The 18,324-nt window shown below is 43.2% G+C and overlaps 1 protein-coding gene and 1 pseudogene across 1 annotated transcript in view; one reads left to right on the forward strand and one right to left on the reverse strand.

Annotated features, from left to right (window-relative positions):
- Positions 1–462: 462 nt before the first annotated feature.
- LOC131911083 (atrophin-1-like) overlaps positions 463–18,324 on the reverse strand; it is a 24,996-nt gene continuing 7,134 nt past the window's right edge. Inside the window, exons 10-11 of the mRNA XM_059263045.1 lie at positions 693–1,015; positions 463–547 (exon numbers count right to left, since the gene is read on the reverse strand). Coding sequence (XP_059119028.1) covers positions 463–547; positions 693–1,015 — 408 coding nt within the window. The remainder of the gene's footprint in view (positions 548–692; positions 1,016–18,324) is intronic.
- On the forward strand, positions 1,014–1,135 carry LOC131912128 (5S ribosomal RNA; annotated as a pseudogene).

Below are 18,324 nucleotides of genomic sequence, written 5' to 3' on the forward strand. Positions count from 1 at the left end.
TCTCCACGCCTCTACCCACCCACCCACCCACCCGAGCTCTCTCTAGCCGGATCCCAGCCGTCCCGTCTTCCTGGATTCTCTGGGAGGAGTGGGATGTCCTAGGGAGAGGAGGAGGACAAGAAGCCAGCAGTTCCCCAAGGGTGAGAGATGACAGTCGGGGCGACCACCCCGTCCGTGCAGGCACCACACCTACCTCGGGGAAGAACCTGTCTCGGCGGATGGATGACCCGAACGATCCGATCCGGCCGCCTTGCTTGTGCCTACCTGGGCACCTCCCCTCCCCAGGAAGCCAGGAAAGAAGGTGGCAGAGCGCAGCAGCCCGGGCAGGGCCACGAACCCCTCCTCCCACCCTCACGCCCACTCCCGGAGCCCACCTCCGCACCCCACCCCCCACCCCCGACCTCCACCTCCCCACCAGGACCCCCACGGGCACAGAAATGGCCTGCAGGTCAGAGGAGGGCTCTAACCGGCCCCGAAGGCCAGGGGCTGGCTACCTGGCAAGAGGCCCCGGGGTGGGGCGACTCGGGGACCCAAGGCAGAGCCTGCCCTGGAAGGAAGGGAGGTCCTGAGGCGTCCGAGCCCGCAGCCGTGGAAACCCGAGCGGGGGAGCGGGAGGTGCGGGCGCGTGCGTGCACACCGGAGCCGCCCGAGGCCCAGGGAGAGGGAGGAGCAGGCTTGCGGGGCCAGCCAACCTGCCAGGGGCCCGGGTGGGCCCGGTGAGTGCGGCCGGCCCGTGAGGAACGGGAGAGGAGAAGGTCCTGGGGAAAGGCGGGCCACTGCCGGCCCTGGGCCCCTGCTGCGGGCCGCGGGCCAGGGGCCAGGGGCCGCGGACGCGGGCAGCGGGCTGAGGAGGGCCTAGCTGGCGGGCTGGCGCCGAGGGAGGGGTGGGGCTCGATCCGGGCTCAGGGGCGGAGGGTGGGTGGGTGGGTGAGCTGGGCTCGGAGGGTGGCCGGCGAACTGAGGAGCTGAGCGCAGCGGCCAGGCTCTTGAGGCTCCCGGCGACGGGCGCCGTCGTCTACGGCCATACCACCCTGAACGCGCCCGATCTCGTCTGATCTCGGAAGCTAAGCAGGGTCGGGCCTGGTTAGTACTTGGATGGGAGACGGCCTGGGAAAAGGCTTTGGGCTTGCTGGCCCGGGGCCAGCTCAGCCCAGGCTAGCTGCACAACCCCTTCCAACCCCTTCTCAGCAAGGTTGGAAGTTCACCCACTGTCAAATATTATTAAAGGATCAGCCTTCATAATATTCTTCCCAGGTGCCTAAAAGAGAAACTACGGAACAGTGAGAATTATTTTCAGGAAAAGAATTTCGATTCTTAGTCCGACTACTTTATTCCTCTGGGATAAAATTCTGTCTACACAAGCCGGGCGTTGGTGGCGCACGCCTTTAATCCCAGCACTCGGGAGGCAGAGCCAGGCGGATCTCTGTGAGTTCGAGGCCAGCCTGGGCTACCAAGTGAGTTCCAGGAAAAGGCGCAAAGCTACACAGAGAAACCCTGTCTCGAAAAACCAAAAAAAAAAAAAAAAAAAAAAAAATTCTGTCTACACAGCTTCAGTTCTGTTCTCATGCCTAGCTCCTTTCTTGCCTGATTTCTCACTATATTTATCTACTGTCCCCTCTAAGTTCTATCTTAATTCTCTCATCTTAATTCCACCTCATCTAGGTCCTTCTTATCTCGTTCTTACCCATCTCTTTCTCATTTTCCATCTTATTCTCAAGTTCTCTAGTCAAAATCCTCTCAGTCTCCTTATATCTCTCAGTTCTGTCCAAGTCTCTGAGGTATTCAGTTATAATCCCAAGCAATAGCAATCCTCTGGCAGAGCAAGGTCACCAGGCTTGAATTCCTACACGGTCATAAAGGCAGGTAAGAGTTTTCCTCAGGCAGTGACTGTCAGGATTTCTTTCTTTCTTTCTTTCTTTCTTTCTTTCTTTCTTTCTTTCTTTCTTTCTTTCTATTTATTTATTATGTATACAGTGTTCTGCCTGCACACCAGAAGAGGGCACCAGATCTTATTATAGATGGTTATGAGCCACCATGTGGTTGCTGGGAATTGAACTCAGGACCTCTGGAAGAACAGCCAGTGCTCTTAACCACTGAGCCACCTCTCCAGCCAGGATTTCTTTTACAACCCAAAAAGGGAGTGGTTAAAGGATGAGGTCAACTGAGAGCTAATATGGGTTAGTATACCAAAAAGGGAATTTATGTGCTCAATCTACATTCCTAGAAGTGGTTAGGTAAGAAGTTAGGAGTCTATAATATTAGCAAGGCTGTATAAGAAAGAAGGGTCTTGGGCTAGACAGATGGCTCAGAGGTTAAAAACACTGACTGTTCTTCCAGAGGTCCTGAGTTCAATTCCCAGCAACCACATGGTGGCTCACAACCATCTGTAATGTGATCTGGTGCCCTTTTCTGGACTGCTGTCATACATGCTGTATACATAATAAATAAATAAATCTTTAAAAAAAAGTTTGTGTTTTTATCCTAAAAAAAAAAAGAAAGGAGGGTCTCAGCTTAAATTGCACAAGAAATAAAGCTATCCGCCTGACCTAGGATAGGCGTTGTTTTCATAGTTCAGGAGATTGTTTGGCCTTGGATGCTTGATAAGTATTTTAGATAAATACACTGTTAAAAGTACTTGAAAGCACGCATAGCATTACAAGAAAATCACTGCAAGAATCAGCTAATATATACACAAAAGCTAAAATATCACTAAGACTTCTTAAGTCACGGCTGGACCTTTGGAGAAGTCCTTGACTTTTCCAAGTAGTAGCTTTTGTGATAGTAGCTGAATTCCATTACATTTTCCTGTGGCTTGCAGCAAGAAAAGGGGCAGATTAGATATAATTACACCTAATGGAACCATTACCCACTGTGACTTCAATATGGTTAGAAATCAAACCCAAATGTTCTTTTAAGCCTAATTCAATTTGGATTTCAAATTAACATTAGCTATTGTATGTGTGGTTGTTTGAATGAAAATGGACCCCAGAGGCTCATACAAGGAGTGGCTTGGAGTAAGTGTGTCACTGGGGGTGGGCTTTGAGGTTTAAGAAGCTCAAACCAGGCCCAGTGTCTCTTTCTCTTCCTGTTGCCTGCTGTTCCAGATGTAGAAATCTCAGCTACCTCTCCAGTACCATGTCTGCCTGAGTGCTGCCATGCTTCCTGCCATGACAATAATGGACCAAACCTCTGAGCCTCTCAGCCAGCCCCAATGAAATGTTTGCCTTCATAAAATTGCCATGACTATGATATCTCATCACAGCAATAAATCCCTAACCATATATAATCAAATTCAGTAACTTTTGGTCAAGGGAGGACTTAGCAGGTGTGAAGGGGCCCCAACATAGCTTGACCACACAACAGCCATGACAGGCTTAGGGGCCTAGACACAGCTTCTGTGACAGGCTTACTGGCAGGCAACACCCAGATCCAGGAAAAGCCTTAAGCTGATACCACCCATGGATCTACCCAGGGGTGAGGAAGTATCTGACATCCCAAACATTCCAACCATTAGATAAGGTGGCCAGATGTCCTTGAGTCTAGCACACACCTATTTTTTGTTTTACAGATACCCCTAGACAATTGTCAGCCAGTCAGGGTCCTGGACCCTGGAAATCCCCTCACCCCAACCTCTGCTTATGATAAAAACTCTGCCCCACCTGAGCTTAGGGGTCTCTGCTCTCACCGCTGTGTCTGACAGACAGAGGGACCAAGTTCTGGAGCTTGAAATAAAGGCTCTTTGCTTTTACATGTGGGATTTGGTCTCCGTGGTAGTCTTTTTGGGGGTCCCCATGATCTGGGCATAACACAGGGAGATCTCAAGTACTAAGAAAAGAAATCAGAAACACCATCTGAACCAATGATATCTTAGGTAAGACAGAGTGAATGAGCTATCTGTTGGCAGGTTTGTTGTCCTCAATCCCTGATGACTGAAGAAGGAAACATTGGAATGTATGCAGGTTGTATAAAGCCTCTAATGAAGAGCTGGAGTGATGACTCAGAGGGTCAGAGCCCATACTGCTGTTGTAGAAGAGGACCCAAGTTCTGTCCAGCACTCAGGGCAGGTGACTCATACCTACCTGGAATTCTAGGTTCAGAGAATGCAACACCTCAGGCCTCCGTAGGCACATGTACTCATTTACACATACTCAATCATTTTTAAAAATCAATCTTCAAAATGCCAGTGAATATTTAAGATATTTTTTGTTTTATTTTCATCTTTAAAACCAAATTTGACATTTATCTCAAATTTCCAATAAAGAGTTAAAAAGATTTGTTTTTAATTTTAGGTAAAAAAAAACAAACCTGACAGCATAGAAACATTTGATAAAAAATAAACTATTGTACTTCTGCCTTGCAATTCTAATTGTCTTAAGTGTCTTAAGTCAGATTTCAACATTTCAGATAGAGTGGGGTAAAATCTTTTAATGCAAGAATTGCTTTTCCATGTTAAAAATGATCTAATTCATTTTGTCTTGCAAACTTAATATATACTTAGGTGTTTTTATTCTAATTCCACTAAGTTATGTTTGTTGGTTTGTGTCTTGCCCCTTTTCCATGCTAATATAAATTATTCTGACTTCTAAATGAGAGCCTCATGTGAATAGCAAAGCATATGCAGAGATATTTAACTGTTCAACACTAATTTATTTCTATTTTTGCTCTGATTATACCTCATGACTCTGAAGGATTAAGCCATTTTGAAGACAAGTAATCCTAAATAAAAACAACAGAATGTTTGGCAATGAAATCAAGAAAACTGATCATCCACCTTCTCATCTGTAGAATGTATGTCCAGACCTAGCAATAAAAACACTTGATAGAGCCGGGCAGTGGTGGCACATGCCTTTAATCCCAGCACTTGGGAGGCAGAGCCAGGCGGATCTCTGTGAGTTCGAGGCCAGCCTGGACTACCAAGTGAGTCCCAGGAAAGGCACAAAGCTACACAAAGAAACCCTGTCTCGAAAAACCAAAAAAAAAAAAAAAAAAAAAAAAAAAAAAAAAAAAAAAAAACACTTGATAGATGATCTGTATGTCCAGGACTTCCTCCTGAGGACAGGAGTGAGAATATGTTGATAGGACAAAAGTATACTACACAGAGCGAGAGAGCCCCATAGAAAAAGAAACAACAAAGATTGTGGGCTTCCTGGAAAATCTGAAGTTAATGTTGCTCTTGAGGAAAAGCCACTACCCAGTGCCTCTGAAGGAAAAACACAGTACATGCCGGGCGGTGGTGGCACATGCCTTTAATCCCAGCACTTGGGAGGTGGATCTCTGTGAGTTTGAGGCCAGCCTGGTCTACAGAATGAGTCCCAGGACAGCCAAGGTTACACAGAGAAACCTTGCCTCTAAAAAAACAAAACAAATAAAAAAACAGTACATGGTAATCCCTATTTATTTAAAAAGTACTGTTTTATATGATAGACATAAATATTTAGAAAGCAGTTTGAGAACATGTTCGTTTAAGAAAACACTATTAACTTCCTCCCTAGGGCCTTGACTTCCCAAGCCCAAGCTTTGGGCCTAGTTTACAGTACCAGGCATGAATTCCCACCTATAGAACAGGACTCAGGTCCAATCCAAAACTGGTAGGTTATGTATGCCCTTAACTGTAGCAGGAATAAGAGTCTTATTAATAAAATCAAACCTGTGGCCAATTATTGGGGTGAATTCTGAAAGATCAGAGAGATGAAACAAACCACAGCCCACCTCACCTCACCAACTTCTCAGCTGGTCTTGTTTCCTCAGACTGGAGGCCTCTGTGTCCTCATCCCAATGGCTCTCAGCTGAACTGCTGCTTGAAAGCCTGAAGCTTAACCAGCTAAAAGCTTAACCAGCCATATGCTTCTAGTTTCTGGTCCTCACGCCTTATATACCTTTCTGCTTTCTACCACCACTCCCTGGGATTAAGGGCTCACTTTCTGGGATTAAAGGCGTGTGTCACCATGCCTGGCCATTTCCAATGTGGCCTTGAACTCACAGAGATCCAGAGGGATTTCTACCTCTGCAGTGTTAGGATTAAAGGTGTGAGTGCCACCATTTTCTAGCCTTTGTATCTAGTGGCTGTTCTGTCTCTGACCCCAGATAAGTTTATTAGGGTGCACAATATTTTGGGGAACACAATACCACCATATTTCCCCTTTTTTGTCTAAAATTAAAAAAGCTTATAACTAATACAAGAAAAATTATGTCCAATAAGTATATACAATATACACAGTCAAGATTACATTAATGATGTCTAGTCCATTAACATTTGACAGATTCAGACAAAAAACTCCATTAATATATAACAATGGCCAGTCCAGTAACATTTGACAAATTCATACAAAAAATTTTCATTACTTATCTTATTTAAAACAAGTAATTCCTTTTTAAAAGTATTTTTTCTTTTCATAATAGATTCAGTAATCTACCTTTTGTCATTTTTATATCTTCCTCTTTTTCTTTTTAGTGTAGATTCAGTGATCTACCCATTTATCCTATTATTCTTTATCTTTTTTCTCAGAATAGATTCAGTGATCTATCTCATATCTATATTCTTTTCTCTTTTTTCTTTCTTTTTTAAACAAAACCTCTGAATCTAATCTCCATGTTCAGCTTTTTTCCTGACCATTAACAGTTAACAACTTGTAACCACCCATCATAAACAATGACAATATCCATAACTCATTAAACGACCAAAAACCTCCCATCCCACCTCTTGGGAATGTGGGCGTCATTTTCTTAAAATTACTTCCCGCTTTCTATGGGTGAAGACATCTTTAGGGAATCCTGAAAAGAAAATTTTGGGGTTAATTGTCAAGTCCTGTATCATTTGTCCAGTCGCTGCATAATGAGAAAGTAAGTGCAGGGCTTGTTTCAAGTCCTTGTTCAAGTAGTCTGTCAGGCTGGATCATCTCAGCTAGCCATCTCAAAATTGTCCTGAGCCATTTGTAATCCAAAGCCGATCTTTCCTTGGTGTTAATCAGCTTAATGGCTTTACCATATTCATGTGGAATCATCTTTGTGGAGTCCCGTCTTCCTTTTGAAGATTCCAAAGTGCCCCACCTGCAGGACTACAACGGGTTCTCCACCACCCTAAGGACAGAATGTAGAGACAGGAGATACAAGGAAATATACCAAGTCTAGATTCTGATCAAGGTGCAACTTTATTTTTCTCCAAGAGGGTTTATTTAGTTCCTGCAGGGTGTGGGGAGCAAGAAGCTGTCATCTGCATAAGGTGCGGCAAGCTAACAGGATGTTTGTATAGGATGTTTACAGGGTGAAAGGGTCAAGGGCTCTGCCTCAATGTCCTGTTGCTAGGCAACCTGACTGTAAGATGATCTAGTTCCCTGTCTTATAGGGGGTCTGTATTTTTCCACTAACTAGAGATTCTATCCTTGTCCCTGACACCAAAGTCGCTGTTAGGTGTGGTCATGGTTCCCTGCAGATTTTTGTGTGTGTGTGTGTGTGTGTGTGTGTGTGTGTGTGTGCCTCCTCTGTGGTTTGGAGCAATCACAGTCTGATAAATGTCTGTCTCTCTCAGAACCATGAATGTTCTTCCCTAGAAGAGAAAATCTTCACAGCAATTTCTCCCCACCATTTGTCTTGCCAAACTTTTCCAAACTGACCTTTGCTGATGCTTTCTTGTAACATGATGGTCCTGGCAATTCTCCTCTGAACCAGCAGCAGTAAACCTTTTGTCCCAGGTAATAGCATCATTGCAGTCACCAATACGATGAGAAGAAGCCAGCAACTCGGAGCAGCATCCTCTGCCTCCATAGTCCCACCACTGTTTGTGGTTCGGTCCTGGCCAAAGCTTCTCCCAAGCCTCCTAGGCCGGCCTCAAACTCGGAATCCTCCTGCCTCTGCCTTCTTCAGCAAATCCAACCAGTGTGCCACCACAGCCGGCTGAGTGTAGCTCAGGCCTGAGCTGGGGTCCACAAGTCCACAGGCAAGAGGCTTTTTCATGAATTCATAACACAAACGTTGGGCGCCAGATGTAGCAGGAATCTTAAAGAGTCTTATTAATAAAATCAAACCTGTGGCCAGTTATTGGGGTGAATTCTGGAAGATCAGAGAGACAAAACAAACCACAGTCCACCTCACCTCACCAACTTCTCAGCTGGTCTTGTTTCCTCAGACTGGATGCTTCTGTGTCCTCATCCCAATGGCTCTCACCTGAACTGCTGCTCGAAAGCCTGAAGCTGCACAATATTTTGGGGAACACAATACCACCATACATAACTTTTGGATCACTTTTACAACAATGTGTATTTTTTGTGTCTTGGTTGAACAGCATGTGGCTTTAGTTGCATGGCCTGATAACCAGGTTCTCTATTCTATATCCATGATCTCTGGGTTTGCTTCTGGGGCAGTACCATGCTGGTTTTATTACTATAGCTCTGCAGTATAACTTGAAATCAAATATAGTGACACCCCCAGCATTGGTCTTTTTACTTTGGATTATTTTGATTATACAGATTCTTGTGTACTTCTATTAAAAGGACCAAGCAGATGCCATAACAGGCTACTCAGTCTTTTCTCAGAAATCAGGCCTCACTTTCAGTTTCCTGAGACTTGAGCAAGCAGTTTCTGGGAGGGCCATGACATAGTCCTTGCAGTAGCTCCCTTTCTGCACATACTCTGACTGTTCAAGGTTCAGCCAGTTGTTTACTGTCTGGGACCCTTCACCAACTTAGAGCTACATGCATGGGTCAGTGTGAATGTGTGAGGCCAGCCAGCCTCCATGGCAGCTCAAGGACAAAGTCTGGGACTTGTCCAGGCCTGCCCCAAAAATGGTAACTATAACCCCCAACCAGTAAATTCAAAGGTTGCATACCCTCACCCAATCATATGACGCAAAGGCTTGTACTACTATTTGTGGTTTTTTCCTTTAAAAACCCATCATTCTGAGAGTTCAGGGCCATCCTCCTCCATCTGCTGTGTTGGAGTGTTGGACACCGACCAAACCTGGGCTTGCTTGTTATCAATAAAACCCTGTGTGTTTGCATCGGGATCAGCTCTATGGTGGTCTTGCTCCGGAGTCTCGAGACATGAACACAACACTATACAAATATTAAAATTCTTTCCCCTATTTATATGAAGAATGTCACTGGAATTTCAACTGAAATTACATTGACTCTCTAGATTGCTTCTGGTAAAAAAAGCCATTTCTCACAATATTGAGTTCTTCAAATCCACGACCGTGAGAGATATTTGGAACTTCTAGTGTCCTCAATTTTTTTTCTTTGATTTCTTACCATTTTCATTAACAAGGCCTCTTTGACATCCTTGATTAGGTTTATTCCTAAATATGTTTTTTGAAGCTATTTTGAATAAGAATATTCCCATGATGTCTTTCTCAAAATGCTTGTTATTGGTATATAAAATGGTACTCCTTTTCTCAGATTATTATTTATTGCATTTGTATTATTTCTATAGTTTTATTTTTTGTTTATCTTTTTCTGGATTTTAGTATTTCAGTAATATTGGCTTTGCAGAAGCAGTTTGAAAGAGCTTCTTCTGTTTCTGGTGTTTGTTTTTTTTAAATAATTTAAGAATGATACTATAAATCCATAATGAAACTATTTGAAGAAACACTCCCCATCCATTCTGCTATTGCCCCTAATCTACTAATCTAGTGTCTCCTGAGAATTACAAAATAAACCATGGACACAATAAAAACCACAACCCCCAAACTTAGACATCTCCAATTTATAAACATCTCCAGCATCAGTCTGAATTCCAAGAATTTCTCACAAAGAAAATCTTGCAGCAAAATCCCCCAGCCTGCTGAACAGATAATAATAGCATCTTGCTCACCTGTGTCTGAGCCCCAGCGTCAAAGGCAGTTGGACATTTGCAGGAGTGGGGCTGTGCATAAAGAGTTTTAGCTGTGGCTCTTGGAGCTTTTTGGCAAGAAAAGTGCTGTCACCTTAGAAGTCACTGCCAGTTGTACTAAATTGCAGTTACCCTGCTTCCCTTAATGACTTCAGAGGCATTTATTTAATCAGGCTTCAAGACCAAGAACATATACCCTCCCTGACAGTCCTCTGTGCACAACTACTTGCCTGTGACAGAATCCAAAGTAGTTGCTCTCAGAAACCCCCACACTCCTGCTGTGGATCACATCTCTGAGAACACTGCAAACATCTGCACTGCAACCACTGACTCACTGGTAAGTCTATCCAAGAACTCTTTCTATGGCACTGTCTCTCAAAGCAAAGGCATCTTAAATATTCCAATTCTTTGAGAAAATCCATGTTTATTCATGGAAACAAACTCTGTTAGAGTGACCAGGACAAGAGTACCAGACTGTGCCCTTAAGTTGTCCTGTGTGTTAGAATGATGTTCAAGGTAGAAGAGAACCAATTACCTTTGCTCATCTGGTTTTTACTGGGGAAAAAGGGGATGGGAAGAGAATAAGACCAGGGATTCTCAGCTGTGGCCTCATGAGTAAGTTCAACAGAGTCACTGAAGTGCTGAAATTATCTCATCATTCTTGTGAGCATATGATTTCTGAGCTGGGCATGAGAGCTTTTTCAGTTTCTTAAGGCTTCTACTGCTGGTGAAGGTGCAGTCTCTCAGAAGTCTCCGACTTGAGGTTTAGCATCCTGGGAGAGATGCTCTAGACACAGGGCAGATCAAGGTGGCATCTTTCCAGATGTGCAGAGCAGAGCATTTCTCTTGGTCTTTGCTTATAGACTGTCCAGTGGGCGTCATGGGGTCTGCTTGTTTTGAGTGAGTGATGTCACTGGGTTCTGGTTATCAGGTGCAGCCTTGGGTGTAGTGGGGTTCCTGACTAAGCTGTTTTTACATGTCTAAAAGTCATTTTACTATGTTAATTACAGGAAGGGTTTTGTTTCAGTTGCCTTTCTGTGCATTGGAGCACAAGGAGCGACCTTGTCATTATTCCCACCTTGGGTTAAATGTAAACTAAATACTTCACGTACTTTATCATGGAGCCTTGGGAGGGCCCCACCAAAAATTTCATGGTCTAATAAATTATGGTGTAGAAACAAAGTTATACTTTTAGCCTTTCTCAATAGTATGGCTTCACTGTTTCCTCACCTAGCTTAAAAAATAGGAGAACATATCATACTTTTTTGTGAACATTAATACTTAGTACCAGATTAGTTACCCTTCAGAGAGGAAATCTACAAGAAACACTCTTCAAATTTTACTTTTGATACAATGAACAATGGCTCCTATTATGCACAGACTTGTGTAATTGGTCCTTCTGTGTTGTTAATAGAAAACCAAGGAGTCCAGTATATTCATTCATTCAGTATATCATGTAACATAACAATTACTACTATTTAACTCACATTTTTGATAGCACAACAAATAATACTATCATTATGTTTCAATGACTTCCTTTTCTTTTTTGGATCCCAGTAAAATAAGAAAAAGTGTGATCTTCCAAAAACTTCCATCAATACTTGGAAATTTTTTTAACAATTTTAGAAAAACATTATTTTTTTATTTATTACTTAAACTTTTTCATTTGGTTTATATCCCAACTGCAGTTTCACCTCCCTATTCTCTTCCTGTTCCCTCCCACCACCTCCACTAAGCCCCCATTCACTCCTCCCTCTCCATTCAAAGAGGGGCAGGCCTCCCATGGGTGTCAACAAAGCATGTCACATCAAGTTGAGACAGGACCAAGATCCTCCCCCTGCATCAAAATTGGGAGAGGCAATCCAGCATGGGGAATAGGTTCCCAAAAGCCAGCTCAAGCACCAGGGAAAGGTCCTGATCCCACTGCTAGGAGCCCCACAAACACATCAAGCTACACAACTGTCACACACATGCAGAGGGCCTAGGTCGGTCCCATGCAGGCTCCCTAGCTGTGGATCAACAGTCTGTGAGCTCCTAGGAGCAGTGGTCAACTGTCTCTGTGGGTTTCCCCTTAATGATTCATTGGTTTGGGCTGGAGAGTTGGCTCAGAGGTTAAGAGCACTGGCTGCTCTTCCAGAGGTGCTGAGTTCAATTCCCAGAAACTACATGGTGGCTCACAACCATCTATAATGAGATCCTGTGCCCTCTTCCGGCTTGTAGGTATCATGGAATCAGAACACTGTATACATAATAGATTTTAAAAATTCATTGGTTTACTGGTAGCTGGAATATTTACTTCAATAGGCATTGTTTAAGCTTCAAAAGTTGGAATCTTAGCATTAACACAAAATGTGCAATCAGCTCAATTTACACACTAGTTAAAATGTTTCTAAATTAGAAAGAGTTCAAGAAAAGATTGTTATTGATTACATAGAATGATTGGATGAAGAAAAATAACTTATAGGCATGTAAACATTGTAAAATTTCCCCCACTTCCAGTTCTCTTCAAATATAAGTAAATATGAAGTAAAAATTGTTTGGAAACTCCCTCTTGTATAGAAAACTGTCAAGCTTTGAATAATGGGCCAGTGCTATAGAATGAAATATTTATCAGAATTTGTTTTATAAGATTCAGTGTATGTACTGTTCATTAAACTATATATAAGGAGTTCCAGGTCAGCTGGAGCTTTCTAATGAGATCCTGTCTGAAACAACAAAGCAAAATTATATTCAAATATGTGTGTGTTTGTGTGTGTGTGTGTGTGTGTGTGTGTGTGTGTGTGTGTTACTGTGTGTTATTTAGACATGTCTTATTTTCATACTCACTCTGTAGGCTAAGCAGGCGTGAATTCATGGAGATCACCTGGCTCTGCTGATGTGCTCGGATATATTCATTTCTGAGAATGATTTCACAGGGAACAAGGGCTGGCAGCTGAAATGACTTTAAGAGATGTTGTCCCAAACCTCCTGTGCTCTTTATTATTCAATTATTTTAACATTGTGTGGATGGTGGATGTGTGTGTTGAAGTTCTCTATGTAGCACGTGCTTTAAAACTCCAGTTATCTTCTTGCCTCTGTGTCTGGAGTTCTGTATTAAAAGAATTCAATAGCACACACAGTTTGAAAAATAAGTTTTATGATACAAGTCATCTCTTCTTATGGTTTTTGTTGTTGTGGCTTAAAAAAAAACAAATCTAATTTCAGTCATTATTTTATGTGTATGGCTTTTTTTCCTGTGTGCATGTGTTTGTACTCACTCATGTCTGGTGACTATGGAGGTGACTATGGAGATGCTGTCAGAACCCCTGGAACTGGAGTTATAGATAGTAGTGAGCTTCCATATGTACTGGGAATGGAAGCTGAGTGCTCTGGAAGATTCTTCAGTACTCTTAACTACTAAAGTATTTTCCAATCCAAATTTTCTGTTCTTGATTATGTTTCCTATACAAGGCAGCCTAGTCAGGGTCAGACACCTGATGCTGATTAAAAAGTAGGACTCTACTTCAAGTGAGTGAATTATTCTCAGGCAGTGAAGAGGTCCCTAAGTACAACATGGTCAGACTTAAACCATAAACATACAAATAACAAAAATGGACTGGGCAGTATATATTCATATATTTCAGTATACTTATTCATACATACTTAACAAGGAGGAGGCAGGAAGGGAAATATGTGGAAAGAAGTGGAGGGAGGAGAAAAAGGGGAAATTGATGTAATATGTTTTAATAGAAAAAATTTAATAAAAAAAAAGAGGGGCTAGAGAGATGGCTCAGCAGTTAAGAGCACTGGGTGTTGTTACAGAGGATCCAGGTTCCATTCCCAGAACCTACATGGTAGTTACACATTTGCTGTAGCTCCAAGCTCAGGCATCTCCTGTCTTCTGGTGTCTTAGGTACTGTGCACAGACACATTCAGGAAAAACAGCATATAACTAAAAAAATTTTTAAAAGTTAGAAAAAGGAAAGAATGGAATTTTCTATAGTGATGTCACAGCTCTGAAACAGACAGCAGCCAGGGCTAGGTAAAATGAACTCCTCTGGACTTGCACAGAAGCAGCTGTGGCCTTCCTCTGAGCCAGCCTGCTCAGAGGCAAAAGCAGCTTTGTTCTGAGGTTAGCAGAGCTCATGATAACCACTGATCTAAGAGCAGAGTATACAGTGCTGCTAGGTGACTTTTCCTTGATGTTTTCTGTACTTGTGTTCTCTGTCCTTTGTATCTGTGAGAACTGCGGCATTGGTACAGCTATCTTTTAGATCAAACATCAAGGTTGACATGTAGCATAGGCTCCAAAGCAATCTACATTCATAGTGTCATTTCCTTGATTTTCCGCTAAGACCTTGTGGTACAAGATGAACATACCAGAAGTCATTTCTTTCCATTATTTTGATAATTTATATGTGTTCCGGCATGACTTTGAGCTAAGAATGTCCCTAAATGTCCCTGCTTTTCCATTGTGATCCTGTTCAGAAGTGGATTTGCTAACTGAGCATGCTTAGGAATAGGCAGAACTCTCCAATAGTGCAGACTCCCTAAGTAAGTCCCCATGCTTCCTTTGTTTAGGAAAAGCACTGCTTTGGAAATGAATCCCATGCTCTCCTTCCCTCCTGCAGGTAAGAAATCTTTCTCAGTTCTCTGTCTTGGCTGTTGTGATGGCTATTTTTGGTACCTAAATGGACTATCTATGGAATGAACGAAAACCCAAAGTGTTGGGTACACCTGTCAGAGAATTTTCTTAAAGGTTTTGAACTTAAAGACCCATCTTCAATCTGGATCATTTGAGGTGATGAGATCCACCTTTGGCATCTTGGTGGCAGTGCACAGCTTTCACACCAAGATTCAGGAGACAGAGGAAGTCAACTTCTCTAAGTTTGAAGCCACCCTGTTCTACAGAATGAGTTTCAGGGCTACATAGATAAACCTTGTCTCAAAAACACCAAAAAGCCTTCAAACCAAGAATAAGATCCACCTTTCATGTAGATCACACCTTTCGGTTGCAGACTACATATAAAAGGATATTGAAGAAGGAAACTCTCTCTTTGTCTGCTTGCCCCAGCTCTGGCTACTCAGTTCATTTCTTTATCAGCATTAGAGCCTACACTTTGGAATTTTGGTGTACACTGAAGACCAGCTGAGATATCCAGCCTAATGGACTGAACAACCACTGGAGTCTTCAACATTCCATTGGTAGACAGCCATTGTTGGACTGGCTGGACTACGGCTTGGGAGACATTCGAATAAATCCACTATTTACACACATGGAGAGATGGTTTTTACTAGTCCTGCTGATGAAGAGAACCTTGAGTAATGCAGTCGTGTTTGTTTTTCACTTGCCCACTGAAGAAGATGTGCTGGCTAACAATAGTTCTCACAAAGACATTCTTCCTAGCTCCATTATTCTGTAACTATTCAACTTACCCTGAAGACTACTCTTTTTATTATTATTCATTTGTCAAGACTTTGTCCTGAATTCTGAAGAAAACTTCGACAGCAATGGAGCCACCATTCAGCCTTCTTGTGGGAGACAAATCTATCATCATGTGTTTTTATCTGGTCCCTGCATATCTCTCCTTGTTCTCTGAAGTGCCTGTGACTAACAGGTAAAAGGACTTTCAGTTCACCTCACCTCAGTGTGAAGCCAAGGAACAAACATCTTCTTTTGTGTCTTTAAATCTCTCTTTAAAATTGTGAGTATTCTGGGCACCCTTCCACCTGTGGGATGGGGAATCACTCCACTCCACATTGAGGAAATGGCTGTGCAAATTAGTCACATTGTGTTCAGGAGGAAGAAGGGGAAGTGCCTATGGAGTGCAGGAAGACCGCAGCTGTAGGAGCCAGAGCAAGTGCTATTGAAATGCATATCTCTGAAGATCTGGAAAAGGTCTGGGTCTGGGGAGGGAGGCGGAGACAGCAACCATTGTACTGTTTCTTTAAGCACACTGTAACCCTAAGGGAGGTGCTCTTGTCACTCAGGCCTCACTAGCCAATCAGGGCCTCGGGGCTGAACTGCCAGTCAGAGTGGTGCGGTGCCAGGTTGTGGGCTTGGCTTAGCAGAGGAGCTGGCGCCAGTGTCTTCATGTGCTGTGCTGTGAGTGCTGCTGCTGGGAGCTGTGAGGGGCCATGGAAGAGCTGGGAAGCCATGCCATGGTAAGCAAGGGGTTGCTGTCCCCAGATGAGGAAGAGTGGATAGGAACATGGGAGATCCAATGTGTTGGGTCCTCCTCAGGGTTGGATGTGAATCTGCAGCCAAATTCCCTGCTCTGTGAGTTCCCACGTGGTCCTTGCACTCCCTGAACGGTGGCACAGGCCTTGGAATATCTTTGCTCTGTGGGTGCCTCTTTGCAGAACATTGGGAACAGGGAGCTGTGTGTAGAAACATGTTAGTAGCCAACAACACCATGCTTTTGGAGCATCCATGGCAGGCAGGTTTCCAAACTTAGAGAGGTCTACTTTCTCCAGTATCTTCTAGACGTTCAGCACTTTGCATTTAGCCTTTGCCTGTAAGATCATTTACAGTTAATTTTGTGGAGGTTGTAAAAGGCATCTCTTGTGTTGGGTAGCACTCCTCTACTTCGCTGTGATGAACAGTAGAGTAGAATTGGTGATATAAAGGATTTACCAATGCTTAGTAGGTAGTAAGTCTGAAAAGTAGAATTTAGCTAAGGGAGGACTGCCTCTAAAACACCCCAAATGTAAGTCTATGCTAGCCAGGCCTGGTAGAGATAAGGATGCTATGAGATACATTTTTTTTGACCAGGATTGTCCAGACATTTGGCTCCAAACCATCACAAAGGAGACTCCCCTGACTGACAGCCAGCCACTCCAGGTGACAACTATTGGAAAAGTAAAACCCTGGTGTGTTAAGGACTGGCCTGGTCAAGCAAGGCTTTCATTTAGGCCCTCAGACAGGGAGGAAGAACATTCTTGGGAGAGGGATTAACAGCCTGGGGCCTAGTCCATGGGAGCTTGGCCTAAGGCCTTGATATATTGAGAACAAAACAGAGCTTCTTCTCTAAAACCAGGAATACAGAGCTGGTAGTGGTCTGGGGCCAGGGCCTTTGAGGAGGGGTTCCTTCAGATCCTGAGAACCCAACTCTTCCCGCCACATGGAGCTGTGGTTGTGAGTCCCAGGGCCACTGTAGGCTGAGTCAGTAATGTCCTCAAGATACTGTGTCCCCTTGTGCAGTATTATTTGATTAGACTCCTCCTGAATTTGTCCCCTTGTATGACAGTTTCTGCTGACTTCATAGAAGTTCCTTCCATTTCCCCCTGGAAGTATATACATGATGCTATTGTTCTTAAGTAGCTTACTTGGCATGAGACATAGCTTGTGCAAGACCTCCCCACCCCAGCTTTTATCTTTTCTACCTTCTACTTTTCCTGTCTTTCTCATTTTCTGGCACTTTAACCTCAGGACCCTGTCACTGAAGAACGACCTGCTGTATCAGGTCACTGGTGTACTTCAGAAGTAATTCTGGTAATATCTTTGCTGTGTAAGTCTCCCATCTGTGTAAGTGTTCAGACTTGCAGTCTCCCATCCCTGTATAAGTTGTTCAAAGTGTAGCCTGGGGCATGACCCTAAAAGAACCTTAAGGATGACAGCATAAGTGGAATGCAAAGTCTGTCCAGGCTGGCTCCTCTGTGAGCATTAGACAGAGATAGAAGCATGCTATCATTAAAGAGACTTTTCTTTATTAATCTCCTAAGTGTGCGGAGTGATTTCTCCCTGGGAAGACAAAGTATTTCCAGAGCAGCTGCATTTCCAGCCTTTAGCAAAATGTTTCTGAGACAAGCTCCCTTCTATTGACTCAGGTAGACTTGATTTCAGACTGTTGCACTCCAGGGCAATGATCTTGTTGTCCTATATTACACCTCCAAAATTCTTAAATTAAATGACTACCACCTCAGAATTTAAAGTTCTCCATTTGAGTCATGTAGTGGACTGTCTATTGCAGTTACAGGAAAAGGATTTACATGCGGTTCATGGCTTCTGCCTTCAGACCAGATTAGGAGGAATAGTTTATTGTGTACACTGCAGGGGGAAACAGGGTAGGCAGTCAGCTGCTGGAGTCGCCGTCATGAAAAAGGACCTGATTGTGGCAGGAGGAGTCAATTCATAATTTCCCAGCAGGTATTCATTCACTCCATGTGAATGAAGACAGGCCAGATTGGTGGGTGTACAATTTGAGATAGTTCCCTGAGGTAGTGAATATTGAATTTGCATTTGAGGACTCTCCTGTGTAGATATGATCAGCCCTGATTCACACAAATATGTCAGCTTAGAGGTTTGAGAAATAGACCATTATTTGTAACTCTGTGTGTCAGGTTACAGTTCTCAGCAGCCAACATGTACTTGCAGGCAAGATCAATCAGTCTCTTATTAATGGCCTTCTCCTTGTTAAGTAAGAACCTATTCTTTTTCTAAGTCAATAAAGATAATTTTTTTAATCTTGAAAATATATTATTTTTAATCATTTTAAAAAGTTCCTTGTTGGTATTTTTTTT

Source organism: Peromyscus eremicus, chromosome 5, assembly GCF_949786415.1.
Source record: "Peromyscus eremicus chromosome 5, PerEre_H2_v1, whole genome shotgun sequence".
Taxonomy (NCBI): Eukaryota; Metazoa; Chordata; class Mammalia; order Rodentia; family Cricetidae; genus Peromyscus; species Peromyscus eremicus.